General features: G+C 42.3%; 1 protein-coding gene across 1 annotated transcript in view; it reads right to left on the reverse strand.

Annotated features, from left to right (window-relative positions):
• The window catches only part of LOC311063589 (syntaxin-binding protein 5-like), a 125,645-nt gene that overhangs the window by 25,738 nt on the left and 73,031 nt on the right, over positions 1-26,876 (reverse strand). The window contains exons 6-10 of the mRNA XM_084083097.1: positions 17,887-17,950; positions 16,451-16,534; positions 7,061-7,184; positions 5,355-5,433; positions 4,638-4,792 (exon numbers count right to left, since the gene is read on the reverse strand). Coding sequence (XP_083939223.1) covers positions 4,638-4,792; positions 5,355-5,433; positions 7,061-7,184; positions 16,451-16,534; positions 17,887-17,950 — 506 coding nt within the window. The remainder of the gene's footprint in view (positions 1-4,637; positions 4,793-5,354; positions 5,434-7,060; positions 7,185-16,450; positions 16,535-17,886; positions 17,951-26,876) is intronic.

A 26,876-nucleotide genomic window follows, 5' to 3' on the forward strand; every position in this document is an offset into this window, starting at 1 on the left:
TTTGTATTTAACATTAAAATGAGGCTCAGTTACACATAATTTAAATAGCAACTAAAGCATAGAACAGAATGTATGCTTTTATATATTCTTAGATAGATGGATAGATTATACCCCCCCAAATCCTAGTGCATACATGGGCAACATATGGCCCTGGGGCCGGACCCGGCCCTTTGACCATCTCAATCCGGCCCTAGAAGTCCTCAAAGAAAAACAAAATGACCCCCAAAAAATATACATCTTAAAAGGCAGCGTTATGTTAATGGTTTTTAGGGAAATTCATTTAACTCGACTCCAATTCATTATTAGTAATGAATAAGTATGTACCATTTGAGTACATACCTGCATTCCATATTCCATCTGTATGTACTCAAATGTTAAATGTTTATAATGTAACGCTATATGGTAATATCTATATGGCATGGTAATATCTGCCATGGATCCATATTTATAACATAATGCAATGGGACCCATTTTTCGCTGCGTCTTATGCCTCATGACTAATCTTATTAGGCATTTTATATTATTTTGAAAAACATTTTTAAATAGTGAAAATAGCAGCGACGCGTTGTGAGCTTGTAGATCGGCTATTTTCGCTATTTTAAAATGTTTTTCAAAAATGCCTATTAAGATTCATAAGCCCTAAGACGCCACGCAAAATAGGGAATATGTTTGATAATGTGAGTGATACTGTAGGAGCCATGAATTGGTTTATTGTTATTATGATGTTTATGTTTGGTTATGTTGATTATTTATATTTGGTCAAATGGTTACCTCAAAAAGCACCACCTATTCACCTGCTGAGAACAGACAAAGAGAGAGAGGGGGTGTGTGGGAGCCGTACTTTTTTATTTGCTTTATTTGTTTGCTTTATTGTTTTGTTTTGTTATAGCGCCACCAGGAGGCCGATTTGTGCAAAACCCATTTTTTGATACTACTCCTACAGATTTTGTCCAAACATCACACAAATCGGTTCAGTGTATCTCTATAGTCATGTGATCATTGCCTATTTACCTTGCTTGTTGACTACAGTTCATGCTTACTCTGCTTAATCTGATCTCACACTTGCACTTGTGATCCCTTTCCTGAAAACTGCAAATGATGGAATTTCACCCACTTCTTTACGACTGTAAACCTGCAATGTGACATTCAAGCTTTTCATTCTGATTATATACGTGGCTCCAGATAAAAGGGATGCTAAATGCTTAGATGCTAAATTGTACATTATTTTACACATAATATTGATCCAGGTAATGTTTACTGAAAGTGTACATGGCTTTTGTAGCTGTCCCATGAAATCATACCTCAAAGCCTCCTGTGCCTAATAGAATCGCAGCCAGACAGCTGACATAATCATAATAACACAATGTAGCATGTGCATCTTAATCCTAATTCCTTAGAATGGAAGTGGACATGTGTGGTTTTTGTGTGCACGTGCATAATATGTGCATTGCAAGTGTAGTAGGTCGGAGAGGCTTATTGTTGGTATCAGCTGAGAACACGGGAGTCTATCCCCCTTTTCAATGCACTAGACCCTTGCCCTTGGACATGGATTGCTGAGATGAAGCGTAAAACCATCAGCTCCCAGTACTTACCGCACCCAGGCTGTACCACTCATATACGCTGAGTTGGCAGTACCCGGGATCACACCCATGACCTTGTGCTCCAAAGGCGAGTGGTCTACCGACTGAGCTTCCCGGACATACTTGAATTGAGACAACATTGTGTTGGATTTACTAGGCCATGTCTTAACCCCTTTCAACCTGGTATATCCCTTTTCTCCTACTGTACCATCTCTCATTCTTTTGTGTGCCGTTAAGCAAATACTACATGCTCTCTCTGCTGTGCCTGACGGCATGGCTTTCGGGGGGAAGCACACAGGGCTCTGTTATGCACGTCGTAAATCCACGTCTTAGGTGATAATTAGGTGATAACGCCACCATCTTATGCACAATCCCTATTATGCAAGGTGCGCTGAGCGCAAACACTTAAGGAATAAGACTTGCCAGCATATTTTACGCATGGGGGAGTGTCCATATGTTAATTAAGGGCGCAATGCGGTACCGCATACCGCATACCGCTAAGACGTGGTCAGACCACGTCTTAAGTGCAAAAAGAAATGTTAGGTTGTAAGGACACCAGCAGTTTAACTAAGCAGTACTCAGTCAATTCTAAACCGATTCTTAACATTGAAAATTCTCTATTAGCGGTGAAGTGTCTTTTTTCATTAGGTATATGGATCATGATTGTATTGTCTCTCCATCAAACAATATCAAGCAAAGAGGAAACGTTGGCCGTGACAGGCGCGCAGAGCGCGTGGATGCATATTTATAAGCAGAAAGAGCTTCACATTTAACTATAGCCGTACTCAGTCAATTCTGAACCGATTCTTAACATTTTAAATTCTCTATTAGCTGTGAAGGGTCTACTTTCATCAGTTATGATTGTCTCTCCATCAAACAATATCAAGCAAAAAGGAAACATCATCCTTTTTCTCTCCATCGCTCCACTCTCCATTCTAAAATGGAATAGAAGAACACTCGTCCATAAAACACCCTCGCCCCGGGTCTAATCCGGCGGCCTCTGTCCTCAAAGAAAATGGGGCAAGTGTGTTTTAGGATGAGTGTTCCGGTTTCCACCGGAATTCTTTTTTTCCCTCACAGTTTAGTTTATTTCAGGATTCAGAAGTATATATATGAATACTATTATGGTGATATAATCCTATAGGCTTGCTACATAATATATATGAATGACAAAAAATAGATATAATATTATTATACCCGTATTTGACGGGTAATGAGCAACGGGTGCGGCTTTAGAATAGAATAGAGTGGTCAGTCAATAACCCTAATCATCATCAGCAGCAACACTCCAAGATGGCAGATTTTTGGTATCTACTGTATTGGTCTCTACTGTACTTCTCTAGAGTCTCTCCTAGTATAAAACATGCAGGCTCTAGAGGTAGGATCTAAGTAAGATATTTGATCTTGGGATCTAATCTCACAAACTGATGGACCTATCCTATCTCCACCAACTGTTTTGTAATTTATTAAATATTCAACTTTAATGTTTATAATGGAAATCAATGGGGCTCGGATCGGGCTGAAACCGTGCCCAAATTTGGAGTCATACTCAGACAGAAGCTGTCATAGGAAACTGACCTCATAGCCTGAGACCCCCATGCGAGCCACGCCGTCATTAGACATAGGCTTGTTTTTTAACCCATTGAGACCTGGAACTGTCTCATTTTTAGATTTGAGCTAAAAAGCATTATTTTACACTTTGGGCTATTCAAAAATAGCAGATCTACAAGCTCATAGCGCGGCACCGAGTGCCGCGCTACGAGCTTGTAGATCTGCTATTTTTGAAAAATCGTGAAAAAGTGTGCAAATCTTTGAATATATATATCTTTAAAGCGAACATTTTAACTCAAATCTTTGCTTCTGGGGGGTCCCTGGAACAAAATATTTTGATGGGGGTCCACGGCCAAATACATATAATTGTGGGGGTCCTTGACATGAAAAATATTGAGCCCCACTGATATAGAAACAAATGTTTTTTCAGAAAACTGTTGAGATTTAGGAGACATGTAGAATCGGCTTCAGGTCTCAATGGGTTAACCAACACACACACACACACCCACACACACACACACACACACACACACACACACACACACAGCGTTGTACTGTAATCCAGCCTCTCCGTAAACACACAGTAATGTTGGTTACCAGATGAAATCAAGGGGATGGTCGCCAGTGACTTGCTTGCCCCGCCATCAGCGTTGTTACATAACCGCTGTATCCACTAATCCTTCTCCTGAAGCTCTGTGTGCACCAGATAACATGGCACCACGCTCCGCTTCAAGGATTACATTCCATACCATTCAACACTGTGCCCATTCACATTCATAATGTACAGTATGCAAGCTGGCGAGTTATAGCAATATAATGTAACCAATCTGGATAGATATAGTGAAAAGAATAGAATAAAAATAAAAACAGATCGCATGATCATTTAACCACTTAACCCATTGAGACCTGAATCCGATTCTACTGTACATGTCTCCTAAATCCCAACAGTTTTCTGAAAAACGTGTGTTTCTATATCAGTGGTGCTCAATCTTTTTCATGTGAAGGACCCCTAAAATTATATGTATTTGGCCGCGGACCCCCATCAAAATATCTTGTTCCAGGGACCCCCCAGTAGCAACGATTTGAGTTAAAAATGTTCGCTTTAAAAATATATATATATTCAAAGATTTGCACACATTTTCACGCTTTTCCCCTCTAGACCAAATCTCTTTGCCGATATCTAAAAGAGATCTGCTATTTTCGCAGAATGCTCGCCCCCAGAATAGGGACGCTAGGGTTCAAGTGGTTAATAATAAGCTATAGGAGTACTGTATCTCCGAGGCAATTTAGTACTCATTACACAAGTACACTTCAGGCAAACAAACATACTTCATGAAAAAAACAGGAAGGTGTGTGTGGGTATCTGCAATTTGTGAGCGCGTATCAGTGTGCGTCTGCTTGTTTTATTTTGTTTAATGAGTGTGCTTACATGCATATAGAGAATCATGATGCGCACACTCTCTCTTACAGAGAGTAAATGACAGGCTGAGACAGTGGGTGACATACCATTAGAGTACGGTGTCTCACAGAGTGTGAGGAAGTCTACTATGGGGTAATCCATCTCCAGCACAGCGGTACTTTTCCCATGCATCACAGTGAGACAAGGACGTCTGCCCACTGTGTCGTATGACAGACCTCCAGACAGGATCATAAAGGGTTCCCTATTGCACACACAAAACACAGAAATACAAATTAAAATACTATTTCTGCTTTAAATATCCTGTCACAAAGGGGATGAAGACATTTTGGTTAGTGCCAATGAGGCACCGGAGAAAACACTGTGCTGGATACTGTAGTTATCAGCCAAGTGCTCCAGTGTATCAGCCTCAAACTAGATGTTTTACATGTGTGTCATGTTCCACATACTCCTACCACAGCATAATATGCTGCACGTGGCATGCACTCACGCATGCTGAAATGCACATACTGTAACATGTGCATTTCAGCATGCGTGCGTTTTGACGTTTCATAAGCTGGGGTTTGGGTATGGGAATATGGAAAGAATGCAACGTCTCCAAAAGCAACATGTGATTGTGTGTGTGTGTGTGTGTGTGTGTGTGTGTGTGTGTGTGTGTGTGTGTGTGTGTGTGTGTGTGTGTGTGTGTGTGTGTGTGTGTGTGTGTGTGTGTGTGTGTGTGTGTGTGTGTGTGTGTGTGTGTGTGTGTGTGTGTGTGTGTGCGCGTGCGTGCGTGCGTGCGTGCGTGTGTGTGTGTGTGACCCTACCCAGCTCTAGTGGTCTTGTACTCCACTTTGAGAATGGGTTTGCAAGGCTCTGGCTTCTTCCCATCCTTGGGCTGTTTTCCTAAAACGGAACACATAAATAGACCCAGGACTTTCATTTATTTATTTTTATTATTTAGCTCCTTCCTTTTCCTCCAACTTTGCCCTTCTTCCTCTCCAGGCGACTTCATATTTTTATTCGTGGCTTTGAGCGGGAGCAAGACAGAGACCAAACATTATCCATCAGACAGGGGGCGGGGGGGGGGGGAGGAAAGAAGGAAAGTTATACTGCATGATAAACATATGATTCATCCGTCTACCAAAAGCTTAACGGATGGGTGTGTGATTCAAACTCACATATCCGTCAAATATGTGCCTGCCTTTGCATATCGGTCAGGCCAGGAATATTCACATTACATGATGTGAGCTTATCTAAACATTACAGACGAGCCAAAGTGAGCCTGGAGACAGCCAGCATGTACTGCATAGGAACTAAGAGAACAATCTTTAATGGGGACATCTAAACAATGCAAGCTTCAAAGACAACTACAGTAAAGGGGGACGTATATACCCAAATGGACCCTTACTTAATTGGAAAACGAGCTGGGTGATTGAAATACATACAATGACAACTCCTACAGTATACCACCCAATATATACATGGTACACCTTATTAAAATCCATCCCCCTGAACATAAAACCAGCTTGAGAAATGGATGGACGTGTTTTCTGAAATGTTTCTCTCTCTCAATCTGTGTCTCATTCTGTCCCTTTCTCCTCGTTTTTGTCCATCTCGCTTTGTCTGTCTGTCTGTCTGTCTGTCTGTCTGTCTGTCTGTCTGTCTGTCTGTCTCACCCCCGCATGCCTGCCTGCATTGTGAATCTGCTGTGTGTGTGTGGGTGTAGAGAAGACAGAGTAGTATGGTTTATGATGTATCTTCAAAAGGACAGACTCGCTTTTGTGCACGGAGTAAACACTGCAAATGAACACAATAAGAACTATAAACACAGCAACGCATGCACACTTGAACTCACACTAAGCGAACCGTTAGATAATAGAATTGAAGACCCGATAGACAGTAATCCCCTCCACCCTGAGTGAAAAGAGCACACGTTGAAAGCCCCTCCTAAGACCGGCAGACAGCAGCAGAGGAGACAGGAGCAATATCGGGATGGTATTTCTTTCCCCAAACGTTTTAACAACTTAAACCCTATATACTTCACTGACCGGGGTCCCCCACGGACAGGGTTGCCAGATCTGCTTATTATAATTTCCCCGCAAGATTTTATTTGAAAATAGCCGATCTACAAACTCACAACGCGTCGCATCGCGACGCGTTGTGAGTTTGTAGATCTGCTATTTTCAAATAGCTGATGTATATGTTAAAGTGCTCATGTGGCCCATAGTCGCTTCTTTTGGGCTGGTTTTCCTAGACCTGGTTGCTTGTTTCTCTCACAGAATCTGGCAACACTGCCCACGGATAGGGCCTACTCCCTTTTTCCTCTGCGCAATGCAACACGTTGTGAGCTTGCAGATCCGCTAATTTCACCGAATGTACACCCCCGGAAAAGGGATGCTAGCTTTCATGGGTTAAGCACAGGTGTGTCAAATCAAGTGACTGTGACTGCTGTCTTGTTGACTTTCCAGTGAGTGAATGCCTGCTATACGTGTGCAGGTGAGTGAGTGTGTATGCGTTACCACGTCCTTACCATGCGGGGTGATTGTCTGAAAGGGCTTTCCCTGACCCCTGACGTTCCATATGGTCAGAGTTCCATCTGAGTGACTGCAGATGAACTGCTTGCCCTCGTGGTGCCAGGCTACTGAGTGGATCGCCTAAGAGACGACAGGAAGGAAGAAGTGACATTTATTCAGTGGGGTGAGACACCATCTGATGCCCGCTGCCCGGGGCCATCCCTATTTTTGGTCATCATAGGCAATTATTTCCAAAAATAAAACAAAACAATGCTCACAATGGGTCACGAGTTGTGAATTTGTGGGTCGTCAATTTGTTAAATTTTTATAAAAGTATATAAGTACAAAATAGGGCATTCATTTATGAAAAAACATGAAATATGGAGATATAAGGTTTCTACCCGAAAGCGATAATATACAAATAAACTATTTCATTTCAATCAATATCATTGTTGTGTGTGAAAGGTTTGGTACAATATCAAAAAAGAAAAAACATGAAAAAGACTAACTCTAACCTGAAAACTAACAGACATTCAGACAGTTTTAAGGCAGCACAATCAATACCAATAATCAATATAGTCAAACCTCTGTATGTGTTTGTGCACACACACATAATGGGAGAGAGACGGAAAACAGATTACTCGTTTGAATATTCAAAAACCTTTGTCTCTTATACACACCTAGGCAGACACACAGGGCACACAGGACGTTTCGGGTGAACACACAGAGACACCTCATTTCACCCATTCAGAGTTGACAGTGACTGATTTGGGACATAGAAATCATTTGGAGCATTGTTCTGTGTGACAGTCCCAGCAGGGAACAATGTGGTGGGCTTAATTGGCAAATGAGCGGGGTAATTGAAACACATGGCACTTATCACATCAAACAATACCAATTAAAAATACTAATTTCATGATTTATTACATTACGCTGCTTTCACAGATTTGGTCTATGGAGGGGGGAGACCACACAGTGAAGACACCAAACACAAACCCACACACGCACGTGGTTATACCCACAGGTGTAACTCGTAAGAAAAAAAACAAGTTGATGGAAAATTCACCCCAGCCGCACAAAGGCATGTGCACATGGTTATACCCAAGGGTATAACTCCTAAGCAAAACAAGTTGATGGAAATCCCACCCAGCCGCACGCAAGCATGCACACACACACACACACACACACACACACACACACACACACACACACACACACACACACACACACACACACACACACACACACACACACACACACACACACACACACACACACACACACACACACACACACACACGTCACATATCATAAACCTAATTACAGTAGTTTCTGCCAGTACTGTCATACTGAGAACAGTACAGGTTATCACACACACGCACACGCACGCACGCACACGCGCACACACACACACACACACACACACACACACACACACACACACACACACACACACACACACACACACACACACACACACACACACACACACACACACACACACTGTCTCTTTCCCTGGTGGTTCTCACAATGGTTCAGCATTAGTACCAAAACACACAAATTCAAACTCAGTAGGCTAATGTCAGCAGGGATTTTCCTTTATCTAACAGACGCCTGATCAAGCTAAAACAGTGTTTCCAGCACAGTGCCGTGGTTCTTACCAAAGTTATGAATGGAAGCATAAAATACGTTAAGACCTGTCTGTGTTTCTGCTGTTTATAAGTCTAGAGTTTTCTCTGAATTATAATGTTCAGACATCGAACACAAAAGGCAGGTGATAATGTAATCTCAGTTATGTAAGCGATAAGTGTGTGTGTGTGTGTGTGTGTGTGTGTGTGTGTGTGTGTGTGTGTGTGTGTGTGTGTGTGTGTGTGTGTGAGAGAGAGAGAGTTCTACTCTGAAGGAGCAGAAGTGAGACCTGCTACAGTACGTTGATGTATTTTGGTCAAGGGTGCAGACACACGCTGGGCAAAACCTTGCCGGTTGAGTGTCTAAACAGAAGTACTGGAATTTTGCGGAAGTTCCGGCCAAGGAAGTTACGTTGGAGGAGCTTTATAGAGCTGTTGACATGAAACCCAAGCTGTGATTGGTGGAAAAAGACGGCTTCCAGGGGAAGTGCATACAACGATACAACGAAAGTCCTTATAGACATTCTCTGCATTAGGTCCGTAGTTACCAGGCTTTTCTCCTCAGAGATGAGAAAAGGCTGGGAATGAGGCCAGTGCAGAGCAGACACCATCCACCACAACCACATGATCTTCCAACACCTGTCAAATGTGTGTGTGTGTGTGTGTGTGTGTGTGTGTGTGTGTGTGTGTGTGCGTGCGTGCGTGCGTGCGTGCGTGCGTGCATGTGTGTGTGTATACTGTATGAGAGAGAGAGAGAGAGAGCGAGAGAGAGAGAGAGAGAGAGAGAGAGAGAGAGAGGTCCAACTAGCATTCCTTAGAACTAAGATATTGTAAGCATAGCACTTGATTCCCTCTGACACATTGCACCTTTTAACCATTCCAGTAACCATAACCAATGAAATCTCTCTGACACTAAGCTGTCCTTGAAAAGGATGCCTTTCATTGGCAAAATTGAGCTTCTATTCACTGCGTGGTAAACAACTCTCGCTCGTGCCCAGAAGAGACATCTCTGACTTTCCATCCGAGCCAAACGCATGTTATCCTGATATACATGTAAGAGTAGGTTCAGCTTGGGAATCAAATCTTTAGGGCTTAATTAGAAGCATTGTTTGTCTGATGTACGGTAGACAAAAGGCAACTCATCCTGCAGGATGGAACTCTGGGAATCTATCAAATTATGTCAACTACTTGTTATAACACCAAACCTGCAAAATACAGTACCATCAAAAATAAACCTACCGTGTTGTCAACTGATCTTAGAAGAGGGTAATTAATGAAATGGTATTTCAAACGATGGTAAGTGTTACTTTGTTTAGAGGGCGTTATGGCAACGAGACAACTGTCAGTCACAAAAATTACACTGAATTGGCTTCGAAATAGTCTATGGCACTCAAAGCTTTCATCTTGAGGCCACATTGCACCATTTGCTATTTGCAACTACTGACTCTAAGTAATGTAGCTTACAATCTAAATTCTAGTGTTAATATGGGTTAATACTAAAAAACCTCTCCAGAGCATGTGCGGTCATTCTTAGATTTTGGATTCCTTGAAAGTGAAGTCATTTATAATGTGAGCCGGTTATGGGAACGATCAGGGATATTTTATGTTTTATTGTTCAATAAGGGCGTCTATGAATCTGGGTTCTGAGAAAATTAAAGCATTACCCAAACTGTGGACCACACAATGGAAATAAGCCTTAGGGCTTTACTGTGTTTTTTTTATCCTCGGTGATAATTGTGTGTGTTGTCGATGCTGTTGGACGTGCTGACGTGCCCTTTCCTTTTTATCACCAAATAAAATCAATCAAACGGCCGTATGTTTTGGTGTGGATACAGGGTAGAAATACACACAAGTGTGATGAGGTGCAGATCTGTGTGCAAACAAACTCGTTTGCTTGTTAATTCACAGGTACATGGATTTCTGCTTAATCACAGCTGTGATTTCTCCAGTCCCGCTGCTTTGAGATGTCTGTCTGTCTGTCTGTCTGTCTGTCTGTCTGTCTGTGTGTGTGTGTGTGTGTGTGTGCAAAACAGAGAACGAAAGCAAGAGTTTGTTGTAACTTCATGGGTTACATAGTTCATTTTGTGACGTTATTCATTTGCATGATTGATTGAAGAAGCTGCTTAATTCATATATTATTATTTAGTTAAAAAGAGTTAATACAGTCAATGATTAACATTGAATTTATGCATTTTCTATTTGTATTGCCTAACAAAGGGTTAACTCGAGAAATGTCCTACAATGCTTAATAGCGGCTAAAACCGGATGTTAAAAAAAAGACAGTGATTCTATTGTTGTTATTCAGTGATATTGAGCAATACTAGCTTACGAGATCCTAGCCATCCTCTGGGGTTCATGAAGGTACACAAAAGGTGCACCAAAGCGGTGAACTGAGCGACCAACATAGCCATCCTTAGAGATCTGCTGAGAACAGTGAGTGAGCAAAAACAAAAGCAAAACAAGTAGAAGTGTGAAGAAAGCAAAAGGGGAAAACCAGGCTGAGAGATGGACAGAGAGGCGAGGAGGGCAACGGAAATCAAAATCTGGCCACAATGCGGGTCATTGATCAAAGCCAGATTCAGTCCAAGGTGTTGAGTCAGACAGAGCCGCACAGAGTCAGAGTGACTGATGCTGGCTGGAAGCTAACAGTACCGCTGTACTGCTGAACCACCACAGCTAAGAATAGTAGTCCACTGGATAACACACAGGGGAAGGGATGCTCTCTCAGCTGTTTTGGGGGAATGGCAAAAAAATTAGAAGTTTGGCTTTAGTTACGTGACAAAAACATTGCTGTCTGAAAGGTTCAATTCAGTCAGACGCTGAATTGAACCTACAGTATGCAGTGTGATGTTGTTGGTATAACCACAATTCAGTTAGACACTTTTGTCAGGAATAATCGTTTATCGCCATGCTATTTAATTCAGTTTGGCGGTGTGACTCTGCTCCTGTGATACTACAGATTATCTGTGCAAGCGCGACACAGAATATCTGAGATCACAAACCATCCCCAGAAGCAGAGCATAAGATAAATTTATGTTTTTATTGTGTGGTGTTGTATTCTTGTGATATGGATCTTCCTGGGTCTGAAATAAACATTGAATTGAATTGAATTGTATGTATGCATTATCTTGTTAGCGAATGAGAATGGTGGGACCGGGGAGGGTGAGTGTGAGCAGTGGTGTTTTGGTCGTTTGGACGGGACACCACGGCGTGTGGCCAGTATTTTTTCGCGCCCACGCGCATGTACGGCACGGTACGGTGCACGCCACCGCCGTACCATACCGCTGGGAAAAGAAACACCATTACACCACTGAATGTGAGTGTGTAGCAGCTACACTGTAGTCTACCCTCCTACCTGCAGTGTCTACCCAAACGCTCAATTTTTGACATCATCAAGTCAAAGAATTGCAGCGCTTTCCTATAACTGTCCCTTCCTACATGTGTTCCCTTAGTTTTGAATTACCACTTTGTCCTGCAAGATAGTACAAAAAGCCAAAAATGCAGGTCAGCGTAAAAAAACAGACCTCCACTCTTCTCTTCAACTTCTTCAGACCCACACCTACCATACTGCTGAACCATGGTCAACCTTACCACAGAGAGTGTTTTGTGAACGGGGGGGGGGGGGGGGGGGGGGTGCTTTGGATATCATGTCCATAGCACTCACACGCAGCATTTAATGACACGCGCAACGTTCAAACCAATCAACCGTTGCTGTGTTCGAATGTCCTGTCATCTGCGTTATTATTAGCACAAATAGCTTAGCTGAAACAACGTAAACATACAAATCAAATTACCGGGTTGTCAGACACAGCCAGGAGGATCAAAAGAGCAGTGCTCCTCTCCCAAAAAATAACTGTGCTGGGAAGAGGAAAAGGTCTTTACCGGAAATGCATGGCAGACAGGCGCTGTCAGCTCAAATAATACTTTCTGTGTAAAATACCAAACACGCCCCTGATAGAGATCATTGCTATGCCTAAACAAAGAGCTGTCATTTTCTCAGCAGTCCTTAGCGCTGTCTTTGAGGACAGTAACTTTGAAAACAAACCAAGTAGCTACTGAAAAAAAGCAAAAAAAGAAAGAGCAATATACTTTGCACATGAAAAGATAGCGATAAAAATGATGCATATTTTACAGCACTGTCTTCTGGCTGACATCAGCGGCAAATGGCAATTAATGATAGCTTGCTCTGAATCATTACCACACATCCATGACCTACAGTATATATAATTATGTGAAAATGGGTAGGAGCCAAGAATTGAAAAAACACCAGCATTTTCATACAAACCTCGATAGAACCAGAGATATAAGATGCCTGCCAAAGAAGCTAAGTGGTCATTAATACCTTCGCGTACGACTGTCGCTCACAGAAAATTAATAGTTTTCAGTTGAAAAACTCTCCACCCTTACTTTCACAAGCTTGCCGTGCTGTCATGAAAATCTGGCATGTGCATCCCACACATACTGTAGTACTGCACAGAAAATAGGCGATCTACAAGCTCACTGACACAATGATAGTGATTTACAGCTAGTGATTTACATTATATTGTTTTTTTCCCCTCAATCTGTCAGTTTTGAAGAAAGGTTGAGGATGTTAGGAAGTCTCAAACCTCAATAATCCCTCTTCTTATATTAGGAACAACTTTATAATCACACTATAATGCATTATAACGGTGATTATAATCTGCATTATGAAATTATTATAATGAGATTATTACTATGAGAACTATAATAAACTATGATCCTGGCCAAAAGAAAAGGTCTGTAAGTACCAGCAATTATGAAGTATAGATACTTTTCATAAGTCATAAAATGCTTTATGATGTTGAGATTAGTGTTGTAAAGCATTATGAGTACTTACTGTATGAGTGCTTTTATCTGTAATTATACAGTGTTATAAGCAGATTATAATTAATATCGACCGCAGATTATAATGCATTATAAGAATGTTTACAAAGCATTATAGACATGGGCTTTGAGGTACAGTACCTACAACCATACTTTTCTGGGTCCTTGAGGACCACTTTGAATCCACTTTCGAATTTTAAAATATTAACTACATTCAATTCACATTAGTCAACCCGCCAGGGGTAATAGTGAATGAAATCTACTTAATTTTCTGCTGAATCTCTACATTATATGAAAAATGGATATTTTTAAATGTTTTAAGACATAGACCCATCAGAGTAAAATACACCTCTGCTCAGTGCGGTCTGGTCTGGCGTGCCGTGCGTTATGCTGAGCAAACTAGAAGCGGTGTAATGTGTGCCTCTGGGGAGGTGTAACCGCAGGGCTGGGGAGGAGAGATGAGCTCTCCCACAAGACATTATTAGAGTCCCTTAGGAGGTTCAGTAGCGGAGATTGGAATGCCTTCGGAGCAGCGAGGGCATATTAGCTTATCTGAGAGAGAGAGTGTGTGAGAAGGAGAGAGAGAGAGAGAGAGAGAGAGAGAGAGAGAGAGAGAGAGAGGGGTAGAAAGAGAGAGATGAGCACACATACAGAATTATACAGGGTCCTGGGTGACTATTGAGGGGAACACCAGCACGAGTGCAGTGGTAATCACATTATCCTTAACAACACACTGACACTGTGACTCGGCGTATAAGTGCTATGCAGAGACACCCTTGTGTCGATGCGTGCGTGATCATTTTGCACACAAGCGAGTGTAATGTTGTGTGTTCGTGAGTGTCTGTATGTCAGTGAACTGTGTGTTCCCAAAGTCATTCAATCTGCTTAAGCCACTACTGTGAATTTATGAACCATTGACATTAACAAACAGTGTGTGCTCGCTAAGATGCTCTTACATACATAATGTGGTTGCATACAGTACCTATTATTGCTTTTATTTGAGAAAATGCTGCCTCGGACGGAAACAAATATTGACACAAGTGTTTCTAAGCTTATTTTGGAGACAATATTCAGTAGGTAGATGGATTCTCTTTCCATACTGTAGGTCTCATCTTCCGGTGCCAACCAAAGTTTTATCCTTCAGTAATCCAACACCCAAAGGTGATTAGCCACACTCACTTCTCCTTCTCCTACTTGCAAACAGGGGAAGCCAAATAAATAGGTAAAATTGAGAATCAATATGAGGGCAGCTTATCAGCTTTGGGTGCTGGATTACTCATTTTGGAGATAAACACTCTACTGCAAGGCTGCTGCAAGGCAGCCGATACCTAGAACTACCTAGAAATCATCCCATTCAATGGGGTTGCTATCGCCCCATATCATCCCATAGCTATGGTCCCAGTAGGTCCCTACTGGCCTACCAGGAGTTTCTGGTAGGCTGTTATCAGCCATTGTATGGGTGATTCAATGTTACCGCATGTGCTGTCACGGGCGGAGTCACATTGAAATACAGCACAAAACCCCATTCCAGCACCTGCCTCGGCGGCATGCCTCGCTAATCATTAGACTTTCAGCCCCAACCTCCCGGGATCAAATCATGTCGAACTGCCAATCAAAGTGACTACTGGCCAATCACAGTGCGTCTTTTCCGGCCAATCACACCGCGTCTTTTTCGGGACTTGGACAGGTCACGTGACAGCACATGCGTTAAGGCTGATAACGGCCTACCAGAGCCTCCTGGTAGGCCAGTAGGGACCGACTGGACCATATAGCTATGGGATAATAACGGTGATAACAGCCTTATTCAATGGGTTGATAACGTGAAGATCGGATGAGGAATCACTACATCAACAAAACTGCATTTCTCATGCCCACATGTTTAGTTGTGATAACACCAACAAGCTTTGTCTTTAGTTGTGAAGAGACTTGTTGACCATTTAGTATACAGCAGTAGTGATTTAGCCACTATGCTTTGTTGTATGATGGTGTGAAAATAGCCAATCTACAAGCTCACAATGCATTGCATCCCACTGTGAGCTTGTACAGTAGAAAATGTATTTTTTTAAATAATTTCAGACGTTTGGGAAAATTTCACCTACAGTAAAATGGCATGTCCAGAATACAGATGTCAGCGTGAAAAGTGGTTCAAATACATTTGACAAACAGACAATGACTCTACTTGTCATAATATTACAAGAGACGTAGTTTTCTACTATTTTATTGTGAGACTACAGTAGGTGAATTGTGCTCAACCCCATTCTGCATCATGGACTAAACTGAACCCCCAAAGAGGGGGTTCTACATCAAACGAGCCAGCTTGACACACCATAACCTATAGAGAATTCTGCTCTCTTCCAAAGGGAGAGACAGGAAGTGTTCCTAATCTCCTTCTTCCTGATAGTCAGCATGCATCTTCTCCCACTGGCATCGGCTTGTCACTCATCCACACTGGAGGTGTGTGTGTGATTGTGTGTGTGTGTGTGTGTGTGTGTGTGTGTGTGTGTGTGTGTGTGTGTGTGTGTGTGTGTGTGTGTGTGTGTGTGTGTGTGTGTGTGTGTGTGTGTGTGTGTGTGTGTGTGTGTGTGTGTGTGTGTGTGTGTGTGTGTGTGATTAAACAAGGGTGTGGGTACGTGTGTGATGTACATATCAAAGTACATGCTTAACACATGCGCCTCGTCAACTCAAGGGAATTATTGTGTGTATTCACAAGAGATCTCCTTTGTCTCAGTGACATCAACTCTTGTAGGTATTAATACATACTGTATATACACACACATGACACCACACACAAACACACGCGTCTATTCAAAGCTGGTGCTTCATGAATATGGGATGAGATTCCTTTTTCAATATTCTCAAGATCAGAGGAGTACTGGAGTGACTGAAAGTCATTATAAAGCCGTGAGAGAGTAGGGTAATAGAGACTTGGCTCACCTCGTCGTAAGTATAGCGATAGTCAGCCTTCTTTGATTTCAGATCCCACAGGACCACGATCCCGGACTCATATCCAAGTATGAGCTGGAGAGGAAGAGCGACAGGCAGGCAGTCAGTGAGATAGGTAGAATAGATAAGGCCAGGTATAAACAAACTGAAACAGTGTTGATTTTGACGGCACATTTTGATTCAGTTTTAGTCATAGTCTTTTGAATCAAATTCCATTTAGTTTTAGTCATATTTTAGTCATCTGAAATGTTTTAGTTTTTGTCTAGTTTTAGTCGACTAAATATCATAAGATTATAGACGACTAAATCTACAGTTGATTTAGTTGACTAAATCGTATTTTGGAGGGGTCTTGATGGCTGATTTTACGCGTTGTGAGCTTGTAGATCTGCTATTTTCAGAGCGCAACACCCGAGTGCATCAAAACCTAAAATGACTTCTACTGGATCTCTTCTCCACTAGTACCTCCATAACATTTTAGTCTTGTTTGTATTTGTTGACAAAATTGTCAGTACATTTAGTCATGGCCATCATAGCCTAGTTTTTATTTAGTTTTTATTTAGTTTTCGTCAGTGAAAAAAGGTAGTCGACGAACATTTTTCGTCATAGTTTTAGTCGACAAAATCAACACTGGTATGTCACGAGACAACAAATTAAAAAAGCAACTGAAAATGTGCTATTTCTCTGACAACATGTAGCATAAAAGAGAGCCAGGTATAAACAAACTGAAACAACAGCCCTGGACGCTGTAGTCCCCTCTTAATATGTTATTTCTGGCATGTTTATACCTTATTTCAGAGTGTAGAGAAGCAAGAAACCAAGGGCAGAGAGAGGGGAAAGACATGCGAGACAAGACATGGGGGGAATATCACCTTAATCAGGTGAAGTGAGACTAATCTTTTTATTTTTCACCCTGTCATTCTGAATTTGCACTTTCTGAGACACACGCGGAGAAAGAAGAAGATCAATTGAGGTTTCAATATGTTCAAAAGTTATTCAGGCAGAACATCAAAAGGAAATCGCCCTAGATTATAACATAACAATAAAAAGAGAATGACGATGCCAGGCTTTTATGCCTATAACAGCTACAAGGACAAAGAAGCATATGCCATTAAAGTATGATAGAACGTAGAGGTGAGACACTTGGTGTGTGCTTTCTGAGGCCAAAGTGAGGCTGAGCAAAAAGCATGGTTCTGACCTGAAACACATGTCAAACAGCTACAGGTATGAGTCTGGTATGACTGGACTGTATACAGGTATATGCATTACAACTGTGAATTGACCCAGTATCATGTGTGTTTCAACGTGTGTATGTCTCTAATGTGTGCATGTGTGTGTGTGTGTGTGTGTGTGTGTGTGTGTGTGTGTGTGTGTGTGTGTGTGTGTGTGTGTGTGTGTGTGTGAATGTTCAGAGAACAGCCATTACTCACCTTGCCCTCATCCATGGGGTTATCACTTATATGGACCACAGGTCCAGGGTGGGCCTTGGAGGACCTGATATGAGAGAGAGAGAGACACAGAGAGACACACAGAGAGAGAGAGAGAGAGAGAGAGAGAGAGAGAGAGAGAGAGAGAGAGAGAGAGAGAGAGAGAGAGAGAGAGAGAGAGAGAGAGAGAGAGAGAGAGAGAGAGAGAGAGAGAGAGAGAGAGAGAGAGAGAGAGAGAGAGAGAGAGAGAGAGAGAGAGAGAGAGAGAGAGAGAGAGAGAGAGAGAGAGAGAGAGAGAGAGAGAGAGAGAGAGAGAGAGAGATTCAATACAATTCAATACAAAATACATTTCTGTACAGGCAACAATGTACAACCACAAATTATGGGGAACATATAGACATCACATGGGGGTTCATTGGGTTCACAGAGACACACATGGCTTTGGGAGTGGGGGTTAAGATAAAAATCTATGGGAATCCAGCCTCGTGAGTACTGTATGTCGAGAAGGTCCTCTGGGGAGGGCAAAGATGCCAACCAACATCCAGGCACTAAAAAGCTGTTTAAAGACACAAATCCACTGCAAGGCATGATGGATGGCACTGTCAACTACACAGCTCCCAAGGGCTGTGTGTGTGTGTGTGTGTGTGTGTGTGTGTGTGTGTGTGTGTGTGTGTGTGTGTGTGTGTGTGTGTGTGTGTGTGTGTGTGTGTGTGTGTGTGTGTGTGTGTGTGTGTGTGTGCACACGTGTGCGCGTACAGTATGTGCCCGTGTGTCTGCATGCATTTGCATGTCTGAATGGAAAATAGGAACTAAACCTTGTCGGCCTTCCACTTTGCATCACTTGCAGAATACCTCCAGATTACCTTCCAGACGTATCTCTCTCTTTCTCCCACACACACACACACACACACACACACACACACACACACACACACACACACACACACACACACACACACACACACACACACACACACACACACACACACACACACACACACACACACACACACACACACACACACACACACACACACCTTCAACACACACACCTCTCCCTGCCAAGCGGCGACAGGATCTTCCTAAGTTCCTACCCTCTAGTTTGACCTACAACGACTAATGTAGCCCGTAGACTGACAGGGAGCATGGCATCACAGAATGCCTATCAGTCAGGAAAGTTTAGAAGGATAGATGATAAGGACAAACAAAGCCCAATCATTAAGCCCAGAAGCCTTTAATGATTGGAACAAGATTCCAGCTGCATCAAAGAACAAATGCGGAGGAGAATCAGACCATTGTTGTTGGCTATTCACTCTTACTGTATGACCAAAAAGGTTTACAAATCACCTTCAACACATATACAAAAGATAAAAATAGAATTTGTTCTCAGCGACCCTCCCCTGGGTAAAGGTAAAAATAAAAAATAAAGAAATGGTATAAAGAAAAATAAGCCCTGGTACTTACGTTTTGGGAAATTAAAGTCTGTTATATTACCCTTGAGGGAAGTTATTTAACATAACAAAAATCGATAGGTCTCTTAAATTATAAAGGAAACAATGCTCCTGGGGTGATAGTATCATTAGAGGCCTAAAAGACATTTCACAGGATGAATCCGCCAATATCCGATTTTGATCAGATCTTTATTGATTACTGAGGGGAATCTGTCCTTTGGACGAACCCTCCACTGTCCGACTCCTACATCGGAATTGGAAATGGAGTAATGGACACAGGCAGCTAGATTTCATCCATTTGTGTTAAGAGTGGACTGATCACCCACTATATGTTCCCCTCATGTCTCACTTATCCAAACCTACAACCCCTCCCGCTCACTCAGATCAGCTAACACAGGGAAGCTGTCAGAACATTCCCTAAAACATATCCGGGACAACGCTCCACACTTAACAGACTCTTCTCCCTTCTGGCTCCCAAACTGTGGAACGAACTCCCCATTGCAGTTAGAACGGCAGACTCACTCCCAATCTTCCGCGTAATCTGAAGACTCACCTCGTCAGACTCCACCTCAGCCCGTAGCACTTGCCCTTGCACTTGCCATAGCCTTGACGACCTTGCAGGCTTATGCAAAGGCTAAAATGTAATTTAGATAGCATGTAATGTAGACAGATGCTAGATTCATTTGTAGACCTGGCATCCTATAGTTTCAATTTACAGATTTTATATTATACTGTTTTTAGACTGATGATTCTTCTTCTGTTCTTGGTTTACCTATCCTAGATTACAATTTCTATGCATTTGATGTATTACCTCGTGTTTACCTTGGTTATACTGTAAATCTCTCTGGATTAAGAGCGTCTGCTAAATGCCGAAATTGTAAATTGTACTTAGGTTAGGCCAGTCATTGAGTTCTGTTTGATTTTGTTGACCTCATTTGTTTTGGGCCCAGCATTGTTTTCTGTTAAACATTTTTGATTAAAAAAGAATAAAGAAGAAGAAAAAATAATTCTGTCCCTGACAAAAGGGCATAGACTTTTCCATACTTTTCATACTTGGGTAGAACCCTGTAACTGTTAAAGGGCCACTTCACCAATATTCAACCTAACTTGGTCCTCACTAATGGTCATTATAAGATGGCACCATTTCTGTCTACTCACAGAGGGCTGTGGACAGTTCTGAAACCTGCCTACCAGTGACATCATCGGTAGGCAGGTTTGGTCATTTCAAACAAGACCTATTTAAATATGCTAAAACTCTCAGGAAGAGAGGCTGTAGTTTCTATTAGCTTGGTTGATGATGTCATTGGTAGTCAGGTTTCTGAATTGTCCGTAGCCCACCAATGAAACGCAGAGTGAGTGGTTGGAAATTGTGCCATATTACAATGAGCATTACTGATGATCAATTATTTGAACATAAGGTTGAAAATGGGTGATGTGCTCCTTCATGAACGTTTTTAGAAAATACGTTTTGGTGTACTCCCTCAGATTCTAGTTTTGGACTCTGCCTGTTATCTTGACCTGTGCTTTTACCCAGCGTCTTGGACTGTTTGCTGGTGTTCTGCCTCTTGCCTATGGTTATCGTTTTGGATTATTTGCCTTTTCCTGGATATTTTGTATTACTGACCCCTGCCTGCGTTTCTGACTACGAGACTGTGAACTATAATTCTGTTTAATAGAATCTGCTTAAACTGTTCAACTGTGTCTGGGTCCGCTATTGAGTCCTACTGAGTCTGACAAGCTGATTCTAATGAGCTTAGAAGTATTTGGCAGATTGACCTGAATACTAGGGTTCTTTGACGAGCAAAGGGAATATATTTTAGACAGTTCACTCCTCCTCTATAAGTGGAATGCTTGGACTTCTACAATGTAAAATCCTCTACAGAAAACACCACATGAATGCTAGGTTGGTGAAGGTTTACTCAAATATAAGTGATGCATATAGAGTACTGTAGATTACATGCTGTTGTCATGCCCCAAGCTATATGAATAGGCCTAAATAGGGCTAAAATATTTGAATTTGAGGCCTTCAACTTCAACACCTGTATTGTTGAATAATGAAAAATATCTGACTAATTTCCCTCAACAGTATTATTGCCTGATTTCGAATAAATGTTAAGTTTGCTGGCAAGAATTTGCTGTTAGTACTCTTAAGGCTTTATCAAGATTATTAGTATTATCTGCTGAGAGAAGAGATGGTCAAAAATATCTACAAGTCATCTGCCAACAGCAAAGAAGACAGCTTAACCCATTCAATCCAGGACCGCATCTACAGATGTATTAATAAATCCTCACAGTTTTGTGAAAACTGTACAGTATGTTGCTATAATATCAGTGGTTCTCAAACGTTTTCATTTCAAGGACCACCAAATTATATGTATTTGGTCGCGGACCCCCATCTCAAAATATTTTGTTCCAGGGTCAAGTGGTCAGATGGGTGGGCCGCATGCATTTTCAGAGCATGCTATTTTAATGGATCAATCCATCGATTGCGTCCCGGCTTGGATCAATAAACGTTAATTTCCTACTTATCACACTGAAAACTCATTTTCAAGGTTTTAAAGAAAACATTTTTTTTTCACATAAATGCTTTGATATTAATGTTATATTATCAATAAAATCGTAGTGTTTTGTCAATTATTTTGCTGCCGTGTTAACACATTGGGTGCCAAAATCGTGAATTCCCAGTTTTGCAAAAAGTGACGTTGAGTGCCAAAACCGGGAATCTCTGCGAAGTCAATCTTTTTTCCATTAGGGGGGGCTAGCGCAGCTCTGGATTCACCCACGGTGACTCTGAGAAGGAAGGGACAGGTGGATCACCGTGCCAAAAAAACTGCCTCCCGTCCGCTCCGTTTCAAAATCTCCTTGCAAAAAAGACTCCATATTTCCTTAACTTTTTACAGTGGGGAAAACCACTAATTTTCCATCCGAGATCACTCCGCCATGGTGACTCTCGTGAGAGATGTTATCGTTCCAGGTGTTAGCCAGGACCATCGACCATCGTGCACGCATACATTGTTTACAATCGGGTGCTCGCCGTGGAGTCTGCAGCTGTAAACAGCGTAGCGCTACAAACGGTGAGATCTCTGGCACTCAACGTCACTTTTTTAATAAAACTCTGGCACCGAATGTGTGCCAGAGTTTGGTGGCGGTCCGATGGGTGAGCATACCATGTTGTTCTTTTTTTTTAAATTATTTTCTTTTACATAATTGTTTTAAATATTAATTATATTATATTATTATCAGTAAAATCTTAGCGTTTTGCCAATTATTTGGGGTCTTTCTTGCGGCCCACCAGTGGTGAGCAGTGGTCCCCCGCCGACAGGTTGTAGAGTTGCTGGTCTAACAGCTATGTATTAGAAGGTAGCTACTATAGTGGGCAGGCAGGCAGTCAGTCAGTTGTCTCTATATTTAGCCTGTTAGTGCTGGAGCCTTATTACCTAAGCTCTGCTGCAGCTGCAACTGTTGATTTATCTAATCCCCCTTCACCGGCTGTCTCTCAGTTAACAGGATGCAAGGTGCCGCGCTCACAGACACAAACACACACACAAACACACACACACAGAAATGTGTACAAAAACAGCAGTACACAAAAAAAGTATCTATCTTTCTATCAACCTATCTATCTATCTATCTATGTATATTGACACGGACATGTACACGGCCCATTGATCTAACAGTATAACTAGAAAGGTGTTCTCCGTATAGATGATAAATCACACTTTCTTCTGCTGTCATTGCGTAATGATAACACGTGCTCGCACACCTGCCTCATATAGCCTGAGTAGTGTTGATTGTTTGTCTTCTCTCATTTCGTTCATCGGTAGCCTCTGTGCTTTTGTTGCTTGTTAGAAGTACTTTAAAAATAAAACTGTCTTGGAAAATATTCACAAACTCTCTCGCACATAATACATTCGGCTTGGGGAAAGAGTCATCTCCATGGCAACTGAGAGAGGATGGGCAGAGTGCAGATAGGCTCCCAAAATCTGCCTATTATGCTTCCATCCACAAACAAATACACACACAACACAACATCTCCTTCCTTTGTTAAATGTGCTTGTTTGGAACAAGAAAAACACAACCACATGTGGTTGTGTTGAGTTGAGTTCCTTTGTGTAATGAGGTCTATTACAGTATTATGTGATGTGTGTATACAGACATACACAGTATGTGAATAATACGGTACATAAAATAAACATAACTGTACGCATTCATTCACACACACACATGTATGTTCTCATGAAAACACCCCACTGTATGCAGGCAGCACAAGGTCTTGGAGCGCTTTGTAAAATCTAACAACGGAGGAGAATCATTTCGTAACAGTAATATATATCCAGACAAACACAGCATCTATCAGTGGTTCTCAACCTTTTCTGGAACTTAAAGGCTTCAGGCGGCCCACCCATCTGACCACTTAACGTGGCAGCCAAGAGGCTGCCGCATGCATTTTCAGAGCATGTTTATCTTTAGCATCAATCAATCGATTGTGTTCTGGATTAAAATATTAACGTTATACTATCTTTAAGATTGTAGTGTTTGGTTATTATTTGGGGGCCCACTTGCCATACCCTCACGGCCCACCAGTGGGCCCCGGCCCACAGGTTGAGAATCACTGGATATACGGTACAGTATGTACACAGACATATAGAATGCATGCACACACAAACACTGTCAAGCAAATGTTCCTGGGTGTACTTGACAGCATCTTCACAGCACATGGACACACCCCATGGCTAGCCTTCACCTTGCACAAGGAGACATAGACACACGCGCACGCGCGCACACACACACACACACACACACACACACACACACACACACACACACACACACACACACACACACACACACACACACACACACACACACACACACACACACACACACACACACACACACACACACACACACACACTCGAAAAAACCAAACACAAACACAGTGACAGCCCACGCACTGGCTTCCACATACAGTCAAAGTCAACGCGCAGGAACATGCACAAACAAACACACACACACACACACGTGCGCGGAACATACACGTTGAAGCTCAGCACAGCTGGTGTCACCGTGGGCAACCCACTCTAAGGCAGCCGAGTTGCAGTCACCATGACAATGTCACCCAGCAACACACTTTTAACAACACCCCCTAGCAACGTGACAATACCACAGGTGGCCTTGTGTCACCCCAAGTGGATTGTGTGTGTGTGTGTGTGTGCGTGAGTGTGTGTCTGTGTGTGTGTGTGTGTGTGTGTGTGTGCATCCACAATACATAGGACTGGGCGATATGGCAAAACTTAAATATCACAATAGTTTTTACTGATAACCATCAACATTGTGGGGATGACTAGTCGTGTTTTCATAAAATATTTACACAATGAGAGTTTTTATCAATTATCACCAGTAATGCCTTTACAATGACTAAGTCCCTAAAAGCAACAGAACAGCTAGAACAGTGAGGTGACTAACATCACTTTAGTTCTGTATGCTGGGCTTTGACCCTGCGGGACCGTAGACTTTTTGCGATGAATTTGGATACATTTAAACTGCTGTTTGAGTATATGCACACTAGGCACGATTATAACGAGGCGATGAAGCGACTTAACACGGTCGAAATAAAATCATCAACCTGTACGAATGAGGCTTTCGCCAAGATAAAAGTTTGACGAGAAATAATCCCGATTCGCGCCACATTTTTGCATCGTTTATTCACGTTGGCGCTGCTGGCGTGTCACGACCCGGACGAGATGATGTTTGGCCTGGAGATTATGGCTGATTGAGATGCCAGTCCCCTTGGGAGTTCAGATTTGACCGAAGCAGGTGTTTCCAGTGGATCAATCGACCTTTACAGATCTCCTGCAAAATCCACTGCAGTGTGAGCTGAAATCCCTGAGGTCTGTATGGTATGCAGGACAGGTGCATATGCATATACACACACACACACGGTCACACGCACACACCATAAGTGGAATCTCTAGTATGACCTGTCCCATCACGCTAGCCTCGGGATACTGTGTTAAATAGGAGAGAGTGGGGAGAAGCAGGAGAGAGAGAGAGTAGTGCCCTTAGGCAAACCTGTTCACATGAGCTACGTACGGTACTGCATGTGTCATATTGTGAGCTGTTAACATTTCAACATTCCTCCTGCCCCACTTCTCCCTATTGCTCTGTGGCCAGCAAACATACATTAGCTCAAAACACGCACACACACACACACACACACACACACACACACACACACACACACACACACACACACACACACACACACACACACACACACACACACACACACACACACACACACACCTATCTCAATACAGTACTTGTGAAGACCATTGCCATCTTTCCATTGACTAAGTGTACCTTCAATCCCTAAGCGGCAGCAGTACATGTCTAACCTTGACACTTACAGTACCATAAACCCAAAGCTACTGTGAAGTTATTAAAACCTAGCCTCTTGGACCAAGACTGTCAGAGACTTCTTTTATCAATTCTGACATTAATGTGTATCTCTGAGAGCCATGGACACTTTGCCAAATAGCCACTTGAATTCCGCATTTAATGCCCGTACCTCTCCTTAAATGTACACATTCAAACTATAAAGTGCTTAACCTAAACCCACGGATATTACCCACCAACCGAATTAGTTGTTCAATAAATAGGTGTTTCAATCACTTCTGTTTCATTGAGCTACATTACATCGGTCTGTGCAAGAAGTTGTGGCAAAGCAGGTGTTAAGCCGGTATTACACTCGATGTAAATGAGGAAATACAATGATGTTAAGGCACAGAGAGGATTAAAGGTTATAAGGGCCGTACGGTCGGGTAACATCCGTCCGTGGCATTAGGGTAAGCCCTTTACCGTATATTGTTTTTAATATGCTAATATGAATTTGATGCTATCCTGGTGAGTGTCACGCGAGGAACACACTTTTCTTATTCTTGTGGATAAGTGTAATGGTAAATACATGCAAAATTAAGTACTTTCTAAATATTGCATCTGCCGTTTCTGACCAATATGATCTACACAGTAATAGGACCTCAATATCAAACCGGTTAAAAAATGTTCACCAGCCCAACTCTAGGTATCGTTCATAACAGCCCCCCCCCCCCCAAAAAAAAGAGACATTTTCTAAAACAAATTATTGAAGTGAAATTCTATATACAGTACGTTATGTTTTTTTTTTATGTGGTTGTTTTTTTCCTCTCGTTTCCAATTCCCCCCTGGCCGTGGCCCCCACTTTGAAAACCACTGTCTTAGGCCGCGTGCTGTTGCTCCTCAGGGCCACCAAGGTGTGTTTTTTTCTCTCACATTCTTCTATCTATCTGTGCGTGAACCATCTTCCACTGACCTTCCATGACATGGCCTTACTGCCTGGAGCACCAACTACACTGTGCTTCCATACAGTAGGCTAGATATTTTTAGTTTGTGTGTGAGTGCGTTCATTAATCTTTCCAGTACAGTAGCTCAGGAACTGAGGTGTGTGAGTCACACAAACACGCTGTGCTGTGCTGTGCTATGCTATGCTGGGCCCCAGCCCCG

The sequence above is a fragment of the Gymnoscopelus microlampas genome (genome assembly GCF_963454915.1).
Source record: "Gymnoscopelus microlampas genome assembly, chromosome: 16".
NCBI classification, from domain to species: Eukaryota; Metazoa; Chordata; class Actinopteri; order Myctophiformes; family Myctophidae; genus Gymnoscopelus; species Gymnoscopelus microlampas.